Source organism: Apus apus, chromosome 26 (assembly GCF_020740795.1).
Source record: "Apus apus isolate bApuApu2 chromosome 26, bApuApu2.pri.cur, whole genome shotgun sequence".
Lineage (NCBI taxonomy): Eukaryota > Metazoa > Chordata > Aves > Apodiformes > Apodidae > Apus > Apus apus.
Window position 1 is genome coordinate 1,985,169 of NC_067307.1, and position 23,232 is coordinate 2,008,400.

Sequence of the window (23,232 nt, forward strand, 5' to 3'; positions counted from 1 at the left end):
TGGGCTGTTGCCTTCCCACCCTTCTTGAGAGTGCCCTGGGGTTTTTATGGGTGGCTTTGGTTGGGGGGGGGGGGGGGTGGGTTTTTTTTTGCTCTCCCCTGCGCGTGGTGTTTTAGTTTTCCCTCCTGGAAAAGGGGTTGGTGGGTTTTTTTTTTGGCTTTACCAGGCTGTGCTGGAAAGTGGTTGGATGTGTCAGGAAGGGCACAGAGGAGGTAGGAGCCACCAGCCCCAACACCTTGGCCACCACAGCCCTGCCTGGTGGCCTCAGGCCTTGGCTGAGAACAACCCTTAAGTGCTCTTGCCTTTTACAAACCTGGATCATTCAAGGCTGAGGTTTGAGAGAAGGGATTTTCCTGGAGGAGAAAAAACCAACCACCCGAGTCAGTCAGGGCTCCTGAGAGGTGTCCCTGTCCCAATTGCTGGATCTCTGCTGGGAAAACACCGAGGCTGTGGCCACCCTAAGGGACAGGGCAGCTTTGCACATGATGTGCAGCTCCCTGGGAGCATCTCCCCTGTGCTCCCTGCTACCCAAGAGCAGCCAGTGGCACCCGGGGTGACATTCCAGCAAGGGAAGTGGCAACAGGACTTGTTTTCCAAGCCTCCCTTCCCTTTCCAACGGGGAAAAGGTGGCAGGTTGGCAGGAGCTGCAGTTCCCAGGGCTCGGGTCAGCTTCCCCCTCTGCTGGCAGCTGAGCCCAGGCTGGCTCATCTCACGGATGGCCCAGGAGAACTTGGAGCATCATCCCAGAGCTGGCCCAGGGCAGGCAGTGACACCCCAAAGCACTCTGCTCCCCACATGCCAAGAGCCCTACTTCTTCCTCACAGCCAGATTTCCACGAGAATTCCCAGGCTTTTCACTCCAGCTTGGAAGAAACCTGGCAAATCCATCCACTGCACACACAACCTGTCCCTGGGGAAGAGGGAAATGTCCTGGGAACCAAGGGTTCCCAGAGGGATGGGATGAAGCCCAGCAGCTGCTGGGCAAACTGGAGGCAAAGCCCTGAGCAGGGACCAAATTCCAGCCCAAGGGATCAGAGCGTGTCCCCCACTTCCACCCGGGATCATCACCCTGGAAAAAGCAGCCGGGTCCAGACAGAGCAGGAGGAATGAGAGGAGTTGGGGAAGAGCAAAGCTCTGCTTTTTGAAAACCTGAGGGGTACCACAACACCACGGTGTCCCCACCCCCAGGCTCCTTTGGCACCAGTATCACCCTCCATCCCAGTTGCTGTTTGGCTGGGAAGGGACAGGGCAGGATCATGGGGGGGGGGGGGGATGCAGGATTCCCAGGGGAATACAGGATCCTGGGGGGATACAGGATCCCTGGGGGGATACAGGATCCCAGGGGGCTCCAAGGTCATGGGGGGGCTCCAAGGTCATGGGGGGCTGCAGGATCATGGGGGGGGACACTGGGTCTGGGGGTCTTGCAGGGTCATGGGGGGGGATACAGGGTCATGGGGGGCTGCAGGACCATGGGGGGACACATGGTCCCGGGGGGACAGAGGGTCATGGGGGGGATACAGGATCATGGGGGGATACAGGGTCTGGGGAGGGGGCTGCAGGATCATGGGGGGATACAGGATCCTGGGAGTCTCCAGGATCCCTGGGGGGATACAGGATCATTGGGGGGGGGAGGGGATACAGGATCACAGAGGGACACAGGATGCCAGGGGGATATAGGGTCATGGGGGGCTGCAGGATTGTGGGGGGACAGAGGGACACAGGGTCACAGGGGGACACAGGATCATGGGGGGGGACACAGGGTCCCAAGGGGATACAAGGTCATGGGGGGGATCCAGGGTCCCAAGGGGATACAAGGTCATGGGGGGCTGCAGGATCATGGGGGGGACACTGGGTCTGGGGGTCTTGCAGGATCATGGGGGGGGATACAGGGTCCCAGGAGGATACAGGGTCATGGGGGGCTGCAGGACCATGGGGGGACACAGGGTCTGGGGGGGGGGGGGAGCTGCAGGATCATGGGGGGATACAGGATCCTGGGAGGGACACAGGATGCCAGAGGGATATGGGGTCATGGGGGGCTGCAGGACCATGGGGGGACCCAGGGTCCCAGGGGGATATAGGGTCACGGGGGGGGCTGCAGGGTTGTGGGGGGACAGAGGGACACAGGGTCACGGGGGGACACAGGATCATGGGGGGGGGACACAGGGTCCCAGGGGGATACAAGGTCATGGGGGGGATCCAGGGTCCCAGGGGGATACAAGGTCATGGGGGGGATACAAGGTCATGGGGGGGCTGCAGGACCCCGGGGCGGGGGCAGGGGGGGTAGTGGGGTGCGTCTCGTGCTGCTTTCCCTCCTCCCAACACTCCCCCAACATTTAATTAACTAATGAGGGAATCCCTGTCACACGTGGGCTCCGGCGCTGGGGGGAGGGGACACACACACACTCCCCCCACCCCCCCCCCCAAAAAAAAAAAGCAGCCACCCCCGAGGGTGCTTTGATCCTCTCTTTCATTCCCCACTTCCCATCAATATCCAATCAGGAGCTGCTGGGATGGAGGGAGGAGTGAAAAGAAGAGACCAAAGGGATGGGAAAGGGAGAAGTTTTGTTGGAAGGTTCTTCACCCCGAGCCAACAGCACCCTCTGCCCCCCCCAAAAAAAAACAACACCAAATCATCCCACCCCAGATCTGGCCCCTTTCCTTGAGACCCTGCAAACTCATCACAGCCCAGAGAGGGAGAAGGGACCTTTGGGGCTCATCCCCAGGGATGAGCTGGTGCTGATGAAGGGTCACCTGAGGGTGGAAGGGGCACAAAAAAGTGGCTGGGGGGGTTGGTACCCCCATAATATCCTCACTGGGCATCACCCCCTGCAGCAGGGGAGACCCCCCCAGGGGGGAAATTCATAATATGATATGATACATAATATAATAGAATATAATAAAATATAATAAATTAAAATACAACAATATACTATAATAAATATAATATAATATTATATATTATATTATATTATATTATAGGAATATAAGGAATATAAAGAATAGAATACAAGGAATAGAAGGAATAAAATATAATGTAATACAATGTAATATAGTATATTACAATATAAATATATATAATATAAAAAATCTGACCTATTATTTGATTAGAGGCATCCCAAGAGAAGCTGCAGCACTTTTCCCATCACACAACCCCCCCTTGGAATGAGGGAAAACCAGGGAATTTGTATTCCCAGCACCAAAACCATCCCTTGGGATGGGCAAGAGATCCATGCCAGGCCAGAAAGAGGGATCTAAGGAAACCCCCAGTATCCAAAATCAAAGGGGGAAAAGCCAGGAGCCACAAAAAGCTGATGATTCCCATGACCATGAAAATGTATTTTAGTAGAAAATGGGTCTTTGATACCAAAGAAAAGCAACAACCAGGGATCCAAAACCCCATCTCTGTGTGGGGCAGCACCGAGTTGTTAAATCAGGAGATGAATGGTTTGCACTGCAGGTAACTGCTCCAGTTAGGAGGAAAAAAAAAAAACAACTGCTGGCAACTCACTCTTTGCCCCAAAACACTTTTCCTCCCCCTCATCCCTGGGCTCCTCCTTTCTGGAGCTGATAAAAAATTCAGGAGGGGAAATTCTAACCGAAGTGAAAAGCTAAATATATAGGAAAAAGGGTGAATTTAGAGGAGCGTGGGGTTGGTTTTTTGGTGGTGTTGGGGTGGGGGGGTTTTTTTCTCCCTCCTTCCCCCCTTTTTTTCTCCCTCCTTCCCCCCTTTTTTTCTCCCTCCTTCCCCCCTTTTTTTCTCCCTCCTTCCCCCCCTTTTTTAAAAACACCCAGAGGAAGAGGAACAAAAATAAGCCAGGTTCAAGGGTGAGGAAGGAGGGTGTCAATGAAGGTGGATTCTTATGTAGAAGAGCCAGGGCAGCAGCCCCCGGGGACTTGGCGCCAGGGGTTGGTTTTGCATGAATAAATAGGTAGGAAAACCTTCAGGTCGCCAAGAACTCCCCCCAACCCTGAAGCGAGAGGGTGATTCCCAAAGCCTGGAAGCAGCAGCAGCTTCCCTGGGATCAAGAAACGGGCAGGCAGGGAAAAGCTTGAATAGCCACGGGTGCAAATCTCCACCCCCCCCCCCCTTTCCCCGTCTCTCCAAGATATTCAGGCCAGGGGTGTCACCCACTGGTGACAGTGACAAATGTCACTCAGGATCAGGCCAACAACTCCCCCCCCACACACAAAAAAATCCCCTCTGCAAATATTTGCCCCAGCTGAGACCCCGAGAGACAGGGATGCTGGAAACCAGCTCCTGCCTGGATTGGTTTCACACACATCCTTGGCTGGTCATGGTGCCCACTGGGCAGGGACTTCCCAAGCATCAACTCCTCCTGAACCTCTCCCATATATCCCCCCCACCCCATCCTGAGCAGCCCCAAACCTAACCTGAGCATCCCAGCTCACTCCCAAGCACCCCCAAATCCATTCTGAGCATCTCCAACCCCGTCCTGAGCATCCCAAATCCCTCCCAAACATCCCAAACCCCAGCCTGAGCCTCCCCATCCTCATCCTGAGCATCCCACACCCCCCCCAAGCATCCTCAACCCTAACCTGAGCATCCCAAATCCCTCCCAAGCATCTCCAAGTCTCTCCCAAGCATCCCAAACCCCAGCCTGACCATCCCAAACCCCAGCATGACCATCCCAAATCACTCCCAAGCATCCCCATCCTGAGCCTCCCCATCCTGAGCATCCCAAACCCCATCCTGAGCATCCCAAATCCCTCCCAAGCAACCCAAACCCCATCCTGAGCATCCCAAATCCCTCCCAAGCATACCCAAATCCTTCCCAAGCATCCCAAACCCCATCCTGAGCATCCTAAACCCCATCCTGAGCATCCCAAACCCCATCCTGAGCATCCCAAATCCCTCCCAAACATACCCAAATCCTTCCCAAGCATCCCAAACCCCATCCTGAGCATCCTAAACCCCAGCCTGACCATCCCAAACCCCAGCCTGACCATCCCAAATCACTCCCAAGCATCCCCATCCTGAGCCTCCCCATCCCGAGCATCCCAAACCTGCCCCAAGCATCCCCAGCCCTTACCTGAGCATCCCAAATCCCTCCCAAGCATCCTAAACCCCAGCCTGACCATCCCAAACCCCATCCTGACCATCCCAAACCCCATCCTGAGCATCCCAAATCCCTCCCAAGCATCCCAAACCCCAGCCTGACCATCCCAAATCCCTCCCAAGCATACCCAAATCCTTCCCAAGCATCCTAAACCCCATCCTGAGCATCCCAAATCCCTCCCAAGCATACCCAAATCCTTCCCAAGCATCCCAAACCCCATCCTGAGCATCCTAAACCCCACCCTGAGCATCCTAAACCCCAGCCTGACCATCCCAAACCCCATCCTGAGCATCCCAAATCCCTCCCGAGCACCCCAAACCCCATCCTGACCATCCCAAACCCCATCCTGACCATCCCAAACCCCTCCTGATCATCCCCAACCCTAACCCAAGCCCCCCCAGCCCCCTCCCAAGCCCCCCCCAACCCCTCAGGAGGCACCACCAGCCCCCCCCACCTGCCTCCCCTTCCCCACAGCCCATCCAAACCAACCCAACTCCTCCCTGCCCGGCCCTTCCCTTGCTCCCTTCACCTCCAGATACCCCAGTTACCCCCCCCAGGCAGGCTCTCCCAAACCTCCCCCTCCTTTTCCTCCCCAGATCCAGCATCCATTCCCAGTTACACAACCCAGCTCGGGAAGATCCTACGTGGGCAGACGTGGGTTTTTCCTCTCAACCACCAGCAGCTCTCGCTGCAGCTCAGCAGAACATGAGCAGCTTACATAAACCACCAGAGTTACCCTGTTTTGGGGGGGGGGGGAAGCCAAGGAGACACTTTTCATCCCTCCCCCAACCCCCAATTTCTTGGGTTTTTTTAATCCAACAACCCAAACCCCATCGTTGAGGGGGGGGGGGGGGGAAACGGCGGAGCCAGAGAAGAGAGAAATGACTCAAGTGTTTTGTAACTTGTCACATTCGAAAGCTGCAATTTGGAGGCAGGAAGGAGGGATCCAAAATAGTCCCCCCCCCCCAGGCTTGTATAACTGAGATATCCCCCCTCCCCCCACCCCTCCTCTTCGCCGGGGAAAAAAAGAATTTAAAGATATATAAATATATATATATATATATATATATAAAAGGGGGAAATTTCTCCCCGTGGATTGGCAGGAAGAAGCAGGAGAACCCAGGGCTGTGACAGCTCAGGAAGGAGCCCCCAAATTGGGAAGAATTACTCATTCAAAGGGAAAAAAACATAAGCTCCTGTGCTGGCACCGGGGAAGATGCTGCAGGGGAGGAAGGTTCCCCGGGGGTGGTTGCTCCGGATGCTCCAGAGCCCGGGGGTGAGGTTGGGTTTGCAGAGATTCCCGGGATGCCAGAGGTGATGGTTGGGAAAGGCAGGTGGAGCAGGAGAGCAGGACAGAGAGGGTTTTCCCCTGTGGAAAAGGGACCCTGTGAGGGCTGCTCCTTCATCTGCTCTAGGGTGTTTTGTATCTCCCAGCCCGGTGGTAAAATCAAATCCAGAGCAGGCTCAAGCCTTCCCAGACACTGGGAAGGGATGGGGGGATACTGGGATAATCCCATGGGAGGGCTCCTGCAGGGTCAGGGTGTGTTTTCTGGACAAACATCTCTCCTGGTCAGCACTTTCCTCCTGGCTCTCCCCCTCCACCCAGGTCAAAGCCACCAGCACTTCCCAGCTTTGCCTCCACATCCTCAGCAACTCCTCAGGTTGTCCCAAAAACCACATCCCAGTCAGACCCACCAAAGTCCAGTTGCACCCTCTGGCTACCAAACCCCCCATGGGATAAAGTCCAACAGCACGTGAAGGGGGGAGAGAGGATGAGGAGGGTGCAAGGAAGCCCTGCCCAGCTCACCCCCTAATTAAAACATGAATTCAGACACCACAAATCCCATTTTCAAGGCACAAGAGCCAGGAACATCTAGAGAAACCTCCTGCTAGAAACTCCTGCCCACCCAAAATGCCTCTAATTCCTCAGGAAAACGTCCAGGCAGGTCCTGGGGATGGTAGGAGCTGCAAGAAGTGTGACACCTCAAGGCTCATTGATCTGCCAGCAACCGTGGTCTTGAACCTGACTTGGAAACCCCAGCTGGGCTTTGGCCTCTGGCTCCACGTTTTGTGGGGGCAGAAGTTCCTCAAGATCTCCCCAAAGATAAACCAGGGAGTTTTAAAGGAGGGAAGAGCTGAACTTTGCAACCTTCTCTCAGCTGTCACTCCAGCTAAGGACAGTGCAGGGCTGCTGCTGGCAGCCAGAGCATCCCAGGAAAATCTCAGACAGGGGGTGGGGGTAAAAAAAATAAAATAAACTAATAAATGAGGTGATTTTCAAGAGATTCATTTGCTTCTCCAACTCAACTTGGCTTTGCAATTAACAAAATCACTGGTTTTTCACCCAGCAACGGGGGCATCGTTGCAGCCTTCGGAGTCCAACCCAAGTGGTTCCAGAGGTGCCCTGTGCTGGCAGGGACTTGCCCCTCCCAAGAAACTGGCCTCACCAAAGATTCCTGACCCCTTGGCTGGTGCACAACCACACGGTTCCTGGGATATGCCCACTGGGATTCCCACAGAGCCCCTGGGACATCCCAGCTCCACACACACACACACACGAGCGCCGGCTCCAAACTGGGTGATTCAACACCAAGTAGACACCTGCAGAAGCAGCACAATTATCTCTTGGAGTTATGCCTTGATGGATAGAAGTTTTAATTACCAAACCTTCTCATCCTCCCCCACACACCAAAAAAAAAAAAAAGTGTATTTTCTGGCGTGTTTATTTAATAATAAAATCTGATCAAATTATATGTTAGTGGAGTAAGTGTGTGTAAAGCACAAGATGAGCTGAAGTCTGTTTTGTCACCAGAGCTGAAAATATTAGCTCCTTTGATCTCTTAGGGCTCCAAAGCAGCCCTAGGAGGAGTGAAAGGCACATTGCATGGCACATCCAGCCCATATTTAGGGGGGGAGGGAGCCCCAGGACCCCCTCAGATGCCACCGTGCTCCCCGCTCACGCCGGGCGCTGGAGGGTGACAGCGCCTGGTCCCACACACGTCCCCAACTCCTGATTTACCCCAAGAGAAGAGCAAGCACCAGCTGCCTTAATTGCCACAGACAAGGCTAAAGGCTGGCCCTGTCACCCATCAGCATCGTTCAGGGCTTGGGAAGCTCCCAGCTCCCAGGGGGAATGCCCATCACAGCTCCCTGTTCATATCACTCTTAATTCCCTTTGGTCCTTCCCAGCCCTGTCTGGTTGATGGATCCCTGCTCTCCAGCTGCTGCCCCCCAGCCCCTGGCACCAGGACAGGGATGTCACCAAGACCCAGGAGCATCTTTCTGCTCCCAAAACCCCCCCTTGAACAGGGACCAGCAGCTCCAGCCTGGTGGAAACCACCAAGACCCACATTCCATCCCAACACACAGACACCAGGAGGTCGCTCTCCCCCCCTCTTCCCATCACTACTTCTCCAGCAGGAAATCTCTCCCCCCCTGGAAATTCACAACCAACCTGCTAATGAGTCTTTGTGAACCTGGTGCCTTCTTACCTCTAATTTTACAGCCTGTTAGGATTTGAGCTCTGTGGACAGCCTCACATTTGGTTTGGAATTATAGGCTGAGTGGCTGTTCTCTCCTATTATTGTGCTGTCAATCTCGTATTAGCACATTATAATATGGTACAGTGAATGCATCTGTTCTGTATATCTCAAGCCCTAATTGTCATTTGTTGAATCACTTTGTCTTATATGATTGTTAAGCAATTATTTCATCCCAAGCAGCTCCAGCTTGGATTACTCGATAGCATTGAGGGGGATCAAAGGGAAAGCTGCCCAACGTTGTGCTGGGGAAAGAGGCACAAGTTGCTGGCCCAGGGATGACAATGCATAAGGAATGAGGAGAGGTTGGATGACCTGGAGGGGTTCTTGCCAGCTCCCAAGTCCATCCTTCTGCCCTGAGGGGAATGGTATTTGTCCAGGGTGGTTAAACGTCCAGCAAACGTGTGGGTAAAGAACCAGATGCAAAGTGACACTGCTGCCAAGTTTGCTCATGGAATGAGGTTCTCATGCTGTGTGGCACCAGCTGTCCTGTCTGTCCCCTGCACGTTGCTCCAGTGCTTTCACAGAGTGGGCAGGGGTGGAAGGGAGCTCTGGAGATCAGCCAGTCCAACCCCCCTGCTAGAGCAGGGTCACCTAGAGCAGATCCCACAGGAACACAGCCAGGAGGGGCTGGAATGTCTTCAGGGATGGAGACTCCACAACCTCCCTGGGCAGCCTGTCCCAGGGCTCTGTCACCCTCAGAGTCAAGAAGGATTTTCTCCTCTTCAGGTCAAACCTCCTGTGCTCCAGTTTGTGCCCACGGCCCCTTGTCCTGGCCCTGGACACCCCTGAGCAGAGTCTGGTCCCCCCTCCTGCCACCCCCTGGAGATACTGATCAGCACTGAGGAGATCCCCCCTCAGGCTCCTCTTCTGCAGCTGAGCAGCCCCAGCTCTCCCAGCCTTTCCTCACAGGCAGATGCTCCATCCCCTCAGCATCTCAGTGCCCTGTGCTGGCCTCTCTCCAGCAGCTCCTTGTCCTCCTGGAACTGGGCAGCCCAGAACTAGACACACTTGTCCAACTGGGGGCTCATCAGGGCAGAGCAGAGGGGGGAAAGAGTCCCCTTGTCCACCTGGCCACCCTCATCTCCATGCACTCCAGGATGTCACTGGCCCTTGGGCTGCCAGAGCACATTGTTGGCTCCTGGAGCTCATGTTTCCCTCAAGGATGATCTCCTGCTTCCCCAGAGGGAAGTCAAGCAGTGCTTTGCTCAGAGGGGCTCCCACCCCAGCCCAGCCCAGCCAACCCCCAGCCAAGCCGAGCAGGTCAGGAGAGGACAGAGCTGCAGCAACCCAGAACATCTTGCAGCACAGATGGTTTTCTTCTCCTATTCCACCCCACATTCAAGCCCTCAAAAAAGGCCCTTTGGTGGCTTCTCAAGCCTTGCTGAGAAGTGGCTGTGGAGCCGGGAGGGTCCCAGGCTCTGGGGAGCTGGCATCCCTCTGAAGCTGGGGCTGCTGGCATGTCCCAGGGCATGGGAACCCAAACCAGCACCAGCAGGGCCAAAGGGAGGAGTTTGTCACCAGGGACTTGGGCTAATCCCCAGAATATCTGGCTGACACCACCAGGAAGGAATGTTGGGCCATTGTTTTTTTAAGGAGCCCAGACAGGACTGAGAGGGGGGGAAAAAAAGCCACACAACTCCTTAACCCCAGAATTCCATGAGCCAAGGAGGATACCCCAACTGTCAGGAACCTTCTGCCCCAAACCATCTTCTTTAATGAGCCTTGAATCCAACCTGAGTTCTGCCCCAAAACCTCCTCTTTGCCAGCTGCAAACCAGGGCCTGACACAACCAGAGCACATCCCAATCAGGAGACTAAGCAGACCTTCTCCTCCTTTTGTTAAGAGCTAATTCATTCCTTCATCCAAGGAATTTTGCAAAGAATGGGCCCCAGACCCTCAAGCACATGAAGCCTTTATAAATCAGGACTGTCCCCAGGCCAGCCACCAAGGCTTCACAAAAGAAGATCCAGGGACACAACCAGCAAGTGGACTTAGCCATGGACTCCAGGAACACCCAGGCTCTTGGGAGAGGCTCATTCTTCTCTCCTTCACTCTGGGCATGGCCAACAGGCCCTAGTGTCATGGCAGGACATATCTGTAGCTCTCCAGAACAGAAGTTGAACTCATGGATGTGCAGGTTGTCCTCTCAGGCTGGTTTGGCCAAGAGAAGGTTCTTGCAAGAACAACCGAACTTCAATAAAGCTCTTTTTTTGGGGAGGGTGGGGAGAAAAGCACTCCCTTTCCAAGACAGAGAACGAGTCCTACCCCTTCCCCACACCCTAAACCAGTGGTGGCACAGCCCCAAAAACCTTTAAGGAAGTCATCAAGCCCCGAGATGAACACAGACATGGCAGAGCAGGTACAAGGGAGCTTGAGAACATCGCGGCGGGCAAATTGCTTTTTAACAAGCAGACAAGCTCCATCTCCAGCATCTACCGTATGTTTTTATAAAGTGCAGAAATATGTTTTTCAAAGGGCAGTAAATAAAGTTCCTATCGATTCGATCTCCAGCCTAATCTGTTTTTCTGTCTGCCACCAGCAGTGGTAATAAACCAGAATCATGTAAGACGACATCGGGGCTAATGCGACTATACATCACGGCCGGGGCTCGGTGCTCCCTGGCATCTATCATCTTCTTTTGGGATTGCTTAGCTGCAGAATTTAGAAACTTGGCCCCAGATTGATGAAATGGCCAATTTTCTTTTCCAATTTATTTTTGGTTGAGGGAAGCAATATCAAAGGAGGACAAGGAGGGAGCGTTTCCCGTCCGTCCGTCCAGAGGTCGGCGGCTCCGCTCCCGTTTCCTCGCCTTGGCCTGGCAACAGCTCCTCTGCTGGGGCCTTCAGGGGGGCTTCAGAAGATGAAGTGTAGGTTGAGGCAGGTGCTTCTGTCCCTCTGCCCTGGTAAGACCTCACCTGGAGAGCTGCATCCAGTTCAGGAGCTCTCAGAACAGGAAAAACACGGAGCTGTTGGAAACGGTCCAGAGGAGGCCACAGAGATGATCTAAGGTTGGAGCAGCTCTGCTGTGGGGACAGGCTGGGAGAGTTGGGGGGTTCAGCCTGGAGAAGAGAAGGCTCCAGGGAGACCTTAGAGCAGCTTCCAGTGCCTGAAGGGGCTCCAGGAAAGCTGGGGAGGGGCTTGGGACAAGGGCAGGGAGGGATGGGATGAGGGGGATGGATGAAAAGTGGGAGAGGGAGATGGAGGTTGGAGATGAGGAGGGAATTCTGGGCTGTGAGGGTGGTGAGAGCCTGGCCCAGGTTGCCCAGGGAAGCTGTGGCTGCCCCAGCCCTGGCAGTGTTGAAGGGCAGGTTGGATGGGGCTTGGAGCAGCCTGGGCTGGTGGGAGGTGTCCCTGCCCATGCAGGGGGTGGATCTGGATGATCTTTCAGGTCCCTTCCAACCTAAACCAGTCCATGACTCTATGAAGGTGCCCTCAAAAAGTAATGTAAAGCTGTGTTTAGTGTTGGCTCCTTGTCCTATCTCTGCAGCAGAGCCCAGGCCTGCATAGGGTGCCCACATAGCACATTATCCAAAGCTCAGGGGGGTCTCCCAGCCAGGACTGAGCACCCTCAGCCTTGTAGGGCTGCATCTCACCCCCCAAACCTCTGCAGGATGGACAAACGGGCTGCACAGGGATGTGGGATGGACACTTGCCACATGTCCAGGGATCTGTGCTCAGGAAAGGTTCCCAGGGGACCCAAACCATCACTCCCCAACCTGATGCTGCATCTGCTGCTCCTCTGCACAGCCCTGATGGGGGCCAGATGGAACCCACAAGCCTCACTGCACCCAAGAGAGTCCAAGACGGGTCTTTTTGGGAAGTCAAGAGGGTGGTTGATAAACCTGCAGTGTCCCAGTGTCTAAACTGGGTGCCACAAACTCTACAAGCACACGTGAAGTGATGAATTCAAGCCCCCCCAGGGGTGGGTGCCACCCCCACAAACACATCAACACTGTCCTCACCAAGGACCACCAGCAGAAACCTGCAGCACAGGGAGGCTGAAACGTGGCCCTTCCCTGAGCTGTTATCCCTGTCTTGGAACAAGGTGTGGGGGGGTGGAAACATCCCATTTCCCCCCCCATTCCTCAGCAAACTGGGAACTATTTCTGGAGATCAAAACACAAACACTCCACACGCAGCTTTTTTTGGTGGCTGTGTTGTGTTTTTTTTTTTTTTCCTTGAAAGACACAAAGTGTTCCACAGAAAGCAAACACTTCCTACACAAGTTTTCATACTCAAACCCCAAGTTTTGCTGCCACTGGTTTCTGACAGAAGAAAAAAATCTCTCTCTCTCTCTCTGAGAGCATTTTACCCAGCCCAGTTCCCTCCACAAGGGCACCCAGCACCACAAGCCCATGGAGATCATTCCAGCCAAGTGAGGTTTCCCATTTTCATTGGGAAGCAAAATGATCCATCATGTTTCCTGACCTTAGAAATCCCATCACAAACCATAACAAACCAGCCCCACTGCCTGTGCTTGCCTGAGCCCTGGCAGAGGATGAGGCCAGGTTTGTTCCCACTCACTTTAGGGGGATTTTTTCTGGGGGGAAAAACATGATCCAAAAGCATCTTGAGAGGTTCAGAAGGAAGAATCTCTCTACATTCCTACAGAGGAAGCCCGAGGCAGAGCCAGTTCCCTGGGACCCATTTAAGGATGTCCAGCCCCCTTGCTCAAAATTATCCCCCCTCCCAGTTTTCAGCCTCAGCATTTGGAGCTGGGGATGAATTTCTGGTGAAGGCCAGGGAGGAGAAATGCAGAGCAAGGGAAGCAGCAGGGCCTGTGTCCTCAGATGCCACCTCAGGACAAGATGTGAGTTGTCTCAGAAGGCAACGGTGCCAGATCTGCCAGGGATGAGCCACCAACCAGCCCTGATGCCAGCAGGAACCACCAACCCCCTGGCAGTGGGGGCTCCTGGGGACCTGCCCAGCCCCGAGGACCATGCTGACATCCCATAATAAACACACAGAAACGACACAACCAGCTCCCGAGCTTGGGCAGGTTCACTCCCCTGCTCTATCCCCCCAGGATACCAGCATCACCCTTCACTGGAAGGAGCAGCACCCACCAGTGTCCCCACATCCCTTCCCCCTCTCCCTGCCCCAACCTGCTTTCCAGGACCAGAAACAAGTGACTGGGAAATATCAAACTACTGGAAAGTGGTGCCCAAGTGATGGATGGTTTCATGGAGAGCAGCCTCTGCTAGAGGTGGTTTTTTCCTTTTGAAGAATTAACATCTTCAAGGAGAAGTTGGACTTCAAAGGCTGTGAGCGACAGGGAGAAGAGACTTTCCAGACAGCAACAAAGCAGCCAGAAAAGGTGATTCTGAAGAGAAGGCTCCAGGGAGACCTCAGAGCAGCTTCCAGGGCCTGAAGGGGCTCCAGGAAAGCTGGGGAGGGGCTTGGGACAAGGGCAGGGAGGGATGGGATGAGGGGGAGGGATGAAAACTGGGAGAGGGAGATGGAGGTTGGAGATGAGGAGGGAATTCTTGGCTGTGAGGGTGGTGAGAGCCTGGCCCAGGTTGCCCAGGGAAGCTGTGGCTGCCCCATCCCTGGCAGTGTTGAAGGGCAGGTTGGATGGGGCTTGGAGCAGCCTGGGCTGGTGGGAGGTGTCCCTGCCCATGCAGGGGGTTGGGACTGGATGATCTTTCAGGTCCCTTCCCACCCAAACTACCCTGGGACTCTAGGACAAAGTAAAGCCAAGCTGCACAGCAACCACTTTTCCTCCCTTCTCCACTCCCAACACAAACATCCCGCAGCTCCAGAGTGGGAAGCAACGACGGGGGAAAAAGCCACGTGTCAACCCCGGGGGTGTCACCAAGGGGGGGGGGACAAAGTCCCCTCTGCACCCACATCCCGACCAGCAACCATCCCCAAACCGGGCGGGTGACACCGGCTGCAGGACCTCACCCCCCCTCCCCTCATTCTCCCCAGCACACCCCCCATCCCGGGGTTGGGGTGCAAAGCCCGGCCAGGGGTGGGGGGGTGGGAATCCCAGCCCTTCCCAGTGCTCCCAGTGCTCCCAGTGCCCTGGGAAGTTCAATGCTGCCACCTGGCGGCAACCTCTGGGAACTGCAGCCCCGACGGGGCGGGGGGGGGGGAACAAACCCCCCCAGGAACGGCGACCACCAAGGACTGACCCCCCCCCAAATACAACTGAAACCCCCCCAGGAAGGTGAATTAACCCTTTTTCTCCACGCAGACCCCGCCAGGGAAGGGGAAACCCCCCAAAAAAAAAGTCTCTGCCGGTTTGGAACAGTTTGCCAAGAATTGCCAAGTCCAGAAAATCGACCCCAACAGCTGCAAATGTTCTGGATGCAATTAGGGGGAAAAAACCACCAACAACAAAAGGGAAAAGGCTACGATGGAGGGGTGGGGGGAAGGCAACCAGGGGAAAAAGTGGGGGGCAAAAAACTGGGGGTTGTTTGCAGGCAACTCGGCCCCAAAGCAGGGCTTGAAGGAACAGGGCAAAGCTTGGGAAGTGTCTCTGGTTTCAAGCAGAAGCTGAACAAGCCCAACCCGAGCAGCAACCAGCACTTGGGCAGCAGGACAGCAGAGGGTCAAGCTGCTCCAGGGGTGTCCCCACCCCCCCCCCCAAGGGCCAAGAGTTGGGGTGTCCCAGCTCCCAGCACTTGGGCACCCACAGCTCAGCTCCAAGGACCAGCACCCACACGTCAGGCAACCTTGCCCAGCAAATTCCTCCCTTAGGATCGGGCTCCACCTCTAATTAACCCGGAGGTTAATGAAGCCAGGAGGTGGCCACCCAGCCCGTGACCACGACGGGGACTCACCTGGGCAGCCTGGGGGTACAGGACACGGGGAGGTCCCCACTCCTTGCTGAGCCTCCTCTGGTACCGGTGGCACTTGGGGATGTACATGCAGCCCACGTTGCCCAGCTCGGGGTAGATCACTTCCAAATCCCCCCTGGGGGAAGAGAAAACTTGTCTTTGGGACAGACCACACCAGGCAGGGGAGGTGGGAATTGGTGGCACTTCCCAAGCCAGGTGTGAGCTGTGGTTGCCACTCCAGCTGGGAGACGTAGGGTGCAACCCACTGGGACGAGCACCCTCCCGTGCTGTGTCACCACCAAGGGGCCTCCTCCCTCTCCCCAGAAGCAGCAAGGCTTGAAATAGTTCATTTTCCACAATCCTTAACAATTATGGGCCCCCTTTATCTAAAGCTTGGAGAGCAAAATGACTTCTTGGCCTTGGAGAAGCCACCTGAACTCCTGGTCCCACCTGTGCTATGAAAGCAGGGACCAGTCTCCTCTGTGTTTTGGGCACTGACAGTAAAACCACAGCTCTGATGGTTGGACTTGATGATCTTGGAGGTCATTTCCAACTCTTCATGATTCTATGGGATCTCCAGGTCCAGCTCCTGCATGAAGCACTTTCCCCTTCTCATTATCAGACAGAGCAAGTGGCCACAGGAACAAGCTGGCAGGTCCTCACAGGGTGAGTCCAGCAAGTCCCAAGGCCACCCTGAGGGTGAAAACGCTGGATCAAGGTGCATTTTTGTGGCTGTTGAGCTTGGGGACCTGGCTGGTACCTCAGCCAACTGCTTGTCTGCAGCTCCAACCACCTCGGGCTTCCTCCTCTCCCCATGTCCCACACCTCAAGCATCAACAGGTCTGGGGGGTGGCCCTGGAGGTCTGGGGGGTGGCCCTGGAGGTCTGGGGGGTGGCCCTGGAGGTCTGGGGGGTGTCTTTCCTTCCCCAGAAGCAGCCTCCTTCCTCTGCAGCTTTTCCTGCAGGAGCCATTTGTCAGCTCTGGTGCTGTGAAGTCTCTTTAAAAGAGACTTCAAACGGACCAAGGAACATCTCCAGGTGACCAGAGCCACCAAGATCTCAGCTGGCACAAAACAAGAGCTGCCCAGCAGGGCTGCTCAGCTTCACTCTGGCCCCAGTTCCTGGTGAGAGGAAGAAAACTCCCAATATTTAGAGCCTGGCAAAAGGGGACACTGGAATTAACTGTCCCTGGAGGTGACAGGTTGGACATCCAAGGGCATCTGACTGGTGAAAGGAGACAAGAGGGAGTCACTCACCTGCAGAACTTGTTGTCTGGGCTGTTGAGCATCTGGAAGATGCAGGTTGTTGAAGGATCATCTGGCCAGGGGGGCTGTTCCCCATGGGCATCAGTGCCCAGCAGGCTGGCAACCAGCAGCACAGCACCCAGCAGCTTCATCCTGCCCTGTGGGGACAGAGGGACAGGGAGGGTCATTCCCACAGGCAGAGCTGGGATGCAGCATCAACCAACCCCCCCCCTCCCAGAGCCCCTCTTATCATCCCCCACCACCCCATCTGGGCTCAGAAACCACCTCCAGGCAGAAACGCCCCCATCTCCCACCTCATTTTTCCTCCCCCAGTTGCTCCACAGCATCCACGGAGGCCAGACCAGAAGGAAAACGTGTTTCCTGCTGCCAGGAAGCACCCAAGCCCCCCACGGGGGTCTGCAGCAAGACCCTGATCTCAGAGCACCCGTTTCTGCCCTCCTCTGCAAGGGAGCTGCTTCCCCACCCTCCTGCACAGCACCAGGGGGGGGCCAGAAGCTGGGCAGGACAACCCTCATCCCTGCCATCACGTCCCAAGCCCAGGAAGCACCCAGAGGGGACAGAGCTCCCACCTCCAGGTGCTGCTCTAGGGTTCCAACACGATGGAGAAACTGGAGCTTGGCCATGGTCTGACCAAGAGAGTTACCAAGGGATGCACAACCAGCCACACCACGCTGACCAGCACAGCCCTGACCCCAGGCAGGGTGGGGGGAGCAGAATAAAAGGGGGGGGAGGGTGTCACCTTGAGCCCTGTCACCCCCCCAGAACAGCCACTTCCCACCAGGGAAGAGCATCTCCAAGGCAGAACCTGGAAGCCTGAGGTTGCCGTGGAGATGGTTTCCCTGGAAAGAAGGGGAGAAGGAACTGGGAACTAAACACCCCCCAGAGAAGGGGCAGCTCAGCCCCTGAGGGGACGTGAGAACATGCAACAGCTCTTCATCCCACAACAACCTCCTCCAGCAGCTCCAGGTCCCTCACCCAACCCTCATTTCACCCCCTTCTTCACCAACAACCTGGCAGCCAACTCTGAGGACTTGACCCAAACGTTTCTGGGCACTCCCCTGGCTTCTTCCATTGCTCCATCAGCTCTGGGTGAGCCACGTGCACCAAAAAAAAAAACCCCACAACAACAAACCCCAACACCAAACCCAACAGTTGGGAACCAATGTCACAACACACCCTGTATCATTAGATAATGAAGCTCCAGCACGCAGGGCGAGCACGAGCAGGCACCAGCACCACTGTCATTAGGGAGAGAAAGAGGCACCAGGCCTCCCTAATTAGGACCATTAATGGATTGGGAATGATCAGGAGGTTTAGGGGCTTAATGGTCCCAGTTCCCACGCTCCGAGATGGGCAAACCCCATCATTAGAGGCCTGAGCCTGCAAACAGGCTTCACGTGAGGAAGGGTTTTCCCATCCGAGTCAGGAGGGTGAGTCAGGAGCCCTAAAAGAGTTACAAACCCTGTGAGGGCTCCAGGAAAGCTGGGGAGAAGAGAAGGGAGGGAGAGGACAAGGGGGGATGGATTGAAACTGGGAGAGGGAGATGGAGGTTGGAGATGAGGAGGGAATTCTTGGCTGTGAGGGTGGTGAGAGCCTGGCCCAGGTTGCCCAGGGAAGCTGTGGCTGCCCCATCCCTGGCAGTGTTGAAGGGCAGGTTGGATGGGGCTTGGAGCAGCCTGGGCTGGTGGGAGGTGTCCCTGCCCATGCAGGGGGTTGGGTCTGGATGATCTTTCAGGTCCTTTCCCACCCAAACCACCCCATGATTCTATGGAACCGAGGGGTTTGTATCCCTCCCAAGCTGGGGGGGTTGATAACCCAGGGGGGCAGCAGCCCCAGAACCTCCCCTGCAGGAAGGTGGGTTCTCCTGGGAAAAGCAGGACTTCCCTTGGAAAGCTGGCAGCTTGACAAAAGAGTGGCAGGAGAAGGGACAGGGGCTTTGAGCTGGACAGACAAAGGGCCTTGGACAACAGGAGAGCTGTAGATTTGGACAAGGGACCCTCTCCCTGCCAAAGTGACTCTCCCAGCCTGGCAGATCCCTCCCTTTTTTGCTCTTGATTTCTGGCATTGCTGCTCCCTGGACCCCCAGGTCTGTCCCAGGGGAGCAGCAGGACCCAGCTCCCTTGGGTCCTGCTGGGGTTCATCTGGGTAACCCAGAGGTAACCCAAAGAACCCCAAGATGAACTCCAAACAGAGGGGTTTTCTTGGAAGCCTAGAGGCAGGGAGAAGTCCTTGGGAGAGCTCCCAAGGGGATCACCAGAAAATGGGAACACCACCAAGGGGTTTGCCAGCAGACAAGGCTGCAGAGGGGTCCCCCCAGGGATGCTCTGGAAGAAGAACCCAAGGGAACAACAATCTCCTACAGCAGCCTGGGCAAGATGAACGATGACTTCCTCTCTAAAAACGGGGGTGGAAGAATTCCAGAGCTCTGGATTCCCCTTGCTCTGGCTGCAGAGCTGCAAAGGCAGCAGGGCAACCCAACCTTGCAGCAAACCCACAGCACCAGGGTGGGAAGTTCCCCAGGGAAGAGGTGCTGCCCAAGCCCAGCAGCTCCTGTGGGATCACCCCAAACCCCAGAGGGGCTCCTGAGGGACACAGAACCGTGGGGTGATTGGCTTATAAACCACACACACAGGGCCAGGGTGACTCAAGAACCTGGTGGCTTTGTGGCCAGTGTAGCTGACACAACCCTGGCCAGCCCACACAGGAGATGGATCATTGCCACCAACATCCAGCTCCTCTGCTCTCCCTGTGCCTGGAGCCAGGAAAAACTCTTCTCACCACCCCAGGCCCCAGGGATGGCATCAAGGAGCTTCCTCTCCAGAGGAGGATGCTTCCTTGGGAACACAGCCCCAGCAGTGGCAGGGCAGGCAGCACAGCCAGTGCTCCTCTCCCACCACCCCAGGAGGGTGTTTGGACATCATCTCTCCCAGTTCCAGGAAGAAGCTCATCTTTCCAGCTGTTGGGAAGCCTCTGGAGTGGTGCTGTGCAGCTCGGGAAGTGTCTGGTCAGGCAGGATTTGCCCCCACTCAGGAGGGAGGTGCTGCCCTCCCCACACTTGGAGGGGGGCTCAAGGCCAGTCATGAGAACACAACCACAAAGCCCCTCCTGCTTCCCTGCTTGAGCCCAGAATCCCAAGGGTTGGAAGGGACCTGGAAAGATCACCCAGCCCAACCCCCCTGCCAGAGCAGGGGCACCCAGAGCACATCCCACGGGATCCAGGGGGGTTGGAATGTCTCCAGGGAAGGAGGCTCCACAGCCTCTCTGGGCAGCCTGGCCCAGGGCTCTGGCACCCTCACAGGGAAGAAGTTCTTCCTGATATTCATGTGGAACCTCCTGTGCTCCAGTTTGCACCCACTGCCCCTTGTCCTGTCACTGGGCATCACTGAACAGAGCCTGGCTCTGTCCTCCTGACACTGCCCTGAACGTGTTTGTGGACACGGATGAGGTGGCCCCTCAGTCTCCTCCAAGCTCAGCAGACCCAGCTCCCTCAGCCTTTCCCCATCAGGGAGATGTTCCACTCCCTCCAGCATCTCTGTGGCTCTGCCCTGGGCTCTGCCCAGCACTTCCCTGTCCTTCCTGAACTGAGGGGCCCAGAACTGGACACAACACTCCAGATGTGGCCTCACCAAGGCAGAATAAAGGGGCAGGAGAACCTCCCTTGACCTACTAACCACCCCCTTTCTAACCCACCCCAGGAGGCCACTTCTTGGCTACGAAGGCACATTCCTTGCTCATCCTCCTGCCCACCAGGACCCCCAGGTCCCTTTCTCCTCCCCTGCTCATCCCTGTGCAGATCCAGGCAGCAAACCCAGCCTGGGGCACAGAACCTCCACACGTGTCCCCCCCCATCCACCCTGGCCTCTCTCCCCTCTGAATCCCAGTGAAAAGAGAGGAAGGAACTGGTTTTACCCACTGCTCCTTTGGGATGGGGCTTGAAAGAGCCCTGCGAGGGGCTGCACCTCCTCCCCTTTCCCCAGGGCCCATCCTCACACAGGAGCTGGAGGTTCCCAGATTCCAACACGTAGGAGGAATAAGAAAAGGTACCAAGTACAACCCAGTGGCTTCTCACCCATCAGATTGGTTCATCAGGTGAGAGAAACCACCTGTGAAGCCCCAGGGAGCAACACGAAGCCCAGACCTGCTGTGGTCCCACCATCCCTGCAGCCCTTTGGGAGGAGAAACAGACACAAAACCTCTTCCCAGCCAACCCAAGTCAGGTCCAAAAGCTCCTCAAAAGCCTTTGACAGTTGGCAAAGCTCAGGCCTAAGCGAGGAAAGAATTTTTCTCTTCATGCTGGAGATGAAAAAGCTCTTAATAAAAGGGAAGTACCTCAAGGGCAGGAAGGAAAGGAGGAGTTTGTGGCTTGCTCTGGCAACAAAGCACACATGAAAGCCCAAGCACCTGGGTTGGGAGCCAAGTTACACACATGGGCTGATTCATGAGGCCACCAAACTTGTGGTTGCTGAGGAATCATAGAATCAGAATCCTGGAATGGTTTGGGTTGGAGGGACCTGAAAGATCAGCCAGATCCAACCCCCTGCATGGGCAGGGACACCTCCCACCAGCCCAGGCTGCTCCAAGCCCCATCCAACCTGCCCTTCAACACTGCCAGGGATGGGGCAGCCACAGCTTCCCTGGGCAACCTGGGCCAGGCTCTCCCCACCCTCACAGCCAAGAATTCCCTCCTCATCTCCAACCTCCATCTCCCTCTCCCAGTTTTCATCCATCCCCCTCATCCCATCCCTCCCTGCCCTTGTCCCAAGTCCCTCCCCAGCTTTCCTGGAGCCCCTTCAGGCACTGGAAGGTGCTCTCAGGTCTCCCTGGAGCCTTCTCTTCTCCAGGCTGAACACCCCAACTCTCCCAGCCTGGCTCCAGAGCAGAGCTGCTCCAGCCCTGGGATCATCTCCACGGCCTCACAGAAAGAAGATGACTTGTTGCACAGGACCCAGCACCCACCACACCTTCACAACCTGCTTCTTGCTACCCCCCTACAGCCCCATAAGCTGCTCCCAACACCCCAGGGAGCACTGAGAACATCAGGACCCACAGCTCAACCAAAAACCCAAGGATTGGATGGAAACCCATCCAAACCTCTCCAGATTTTCACCTCCAGCTTTGGTGCAGCTGGGTTCTTCAATGCTGGCCTTCTACACACCCAAGTCAAAGTGTCTCCTGGCCAGAACTTCCTTACACATCTTCATTTAAAAAAAAAACACAAACCAACCCCAAAACCAACAGCTTCTTATTCTGACACAACCTACAACCACATTGTTGGCAACCTTGGGAATTTCCCACCCCAGCCACAGGTTTCCTGGGGATGTTAAAGATTAACCAGGGCCAGTTATAACCCCCTCCCCTGCTCCTTCTGACTTCACCCAGCACCCAGTCCCTGCACCCTAAAAAGCCATTTGATTCCCTTCACTTCTCCTCCTTCCCACTTCATTAAGCAACGACTCCCCAGATAATTAATTGCCTGCAGGGGCAGAGCAAGGAGCCGTGGCCAGGCTTGAGTTTTCCCCCCCCATCCTGTGACACAGGAACCTTGGCACCAGTTTTATTTCCCTCCCCACCCCCCAGTTGGTCTCAGGCTGCAGCCAAGTCAGAGCCCAGCACTGAAGTCATCAGCAACTCTGCTCCTTCCTTGCCAAGGCTCTTGCTCTGCTGCTCCTGGAAACAAGGATTTCTCTGGCAAGGGACAATCAATGTGCTCCTTGCACTCCCACCCAAGTCCTCCAAGCAGGAAGCCAGCCCAGCTGCTGCAGAAAGTTCCAGCATCTTCCCCCAAACCAGGCTCCTCTCTGCCTCAGTTTCCCCCACGCAGGTGCCAGAGAAGGTCCTGGGAGCAAAGCACCCAAGAAATCTGGACCCAGTTCCTACAGCCTGAACCTTCCCACCACCACCACCCACCAGCAGAACTGGAGGAAGCCAAGAACCTGGCAGAGCCTTGGCATCCAGGGGAATTCCCTCTATCTTTGCTCTTGCAGGAAGCCCATTTTTCAGCTTTTTTTGGCCCTGGCAATCAGGAAAGGAAACAAAACCCACATCCTCTCTCTCCATTCATAACCTGCTGCACCTCCAGCTCTGCCCTGCCCACTCTGTGCCTCTTATCTCACCTCTCCACAGCCTGTCCTCACATTGCCCCTCTTCCCCTGGCCAATTTCATCCCCAGCTTCAACCCCAATGACCACCAAGGTCACCCTCACCTTGCCCAGCCAACCAAGAACTGCTTGAATGAGAAAAATCCCTCCTCCCAGGGCATCCATTTGCACCTGCAGGGATTGGTGGGGCCAGTTCTCCTTCCTGGGAAGTGTAGAGGTTGTGGGGAAAGAGTTCAATGGATTGAAGGGACCTGATATTTATTTGGCTCAGGAGGTCTCCAGTTTTCCTGGAGCCCCTCAGGAAATTCAAGAGCCAGGTGGTCCCTGCACACCAAGCTGCCCAGCAGCTGTGCCAGCTCCTCTCCCTGGGAGAAAAGGAATCTGAACCAGCTCAGGGGACACAAAATGATAGCACAGGTTGGATGGTGCAAGAGTTCCATCACTCAGCCTGGATTTCTGGAGCTCA

At 55.6% G+C, this 23,232-nt stretch overlaps 1 protein-coding gene across 1 annotated transcript in view; it reads right to left on the minus strand.

The window, feature by feature from the left end:
• PEBP4 (phosphatidylethanolamine binding protein 4) overlaps positions 1–23,232 on the minus strand; it is a 49,309-nt gene that overhangs the window by 18,493 nt on the left and 7,584 nt on the right. The window contains exons 2-3 of the mRNA XM_051640746.1: positions 16,660–16,805; positions 15,408–15,540 (exon numbers count right to left, since the gene is read on the minus strand). Coding sequence (XP_051496706.1) covers positions 15,408–15,540; positions 16,660–16,799 — 273 coding nt within the window. The 5' untranslated portion in view covers positions 16,800–16,805. The remainder of the gene's footprint in view (positions 1–15,407; positions 15,541–16,659; positions 16,806–23,232) is intronic.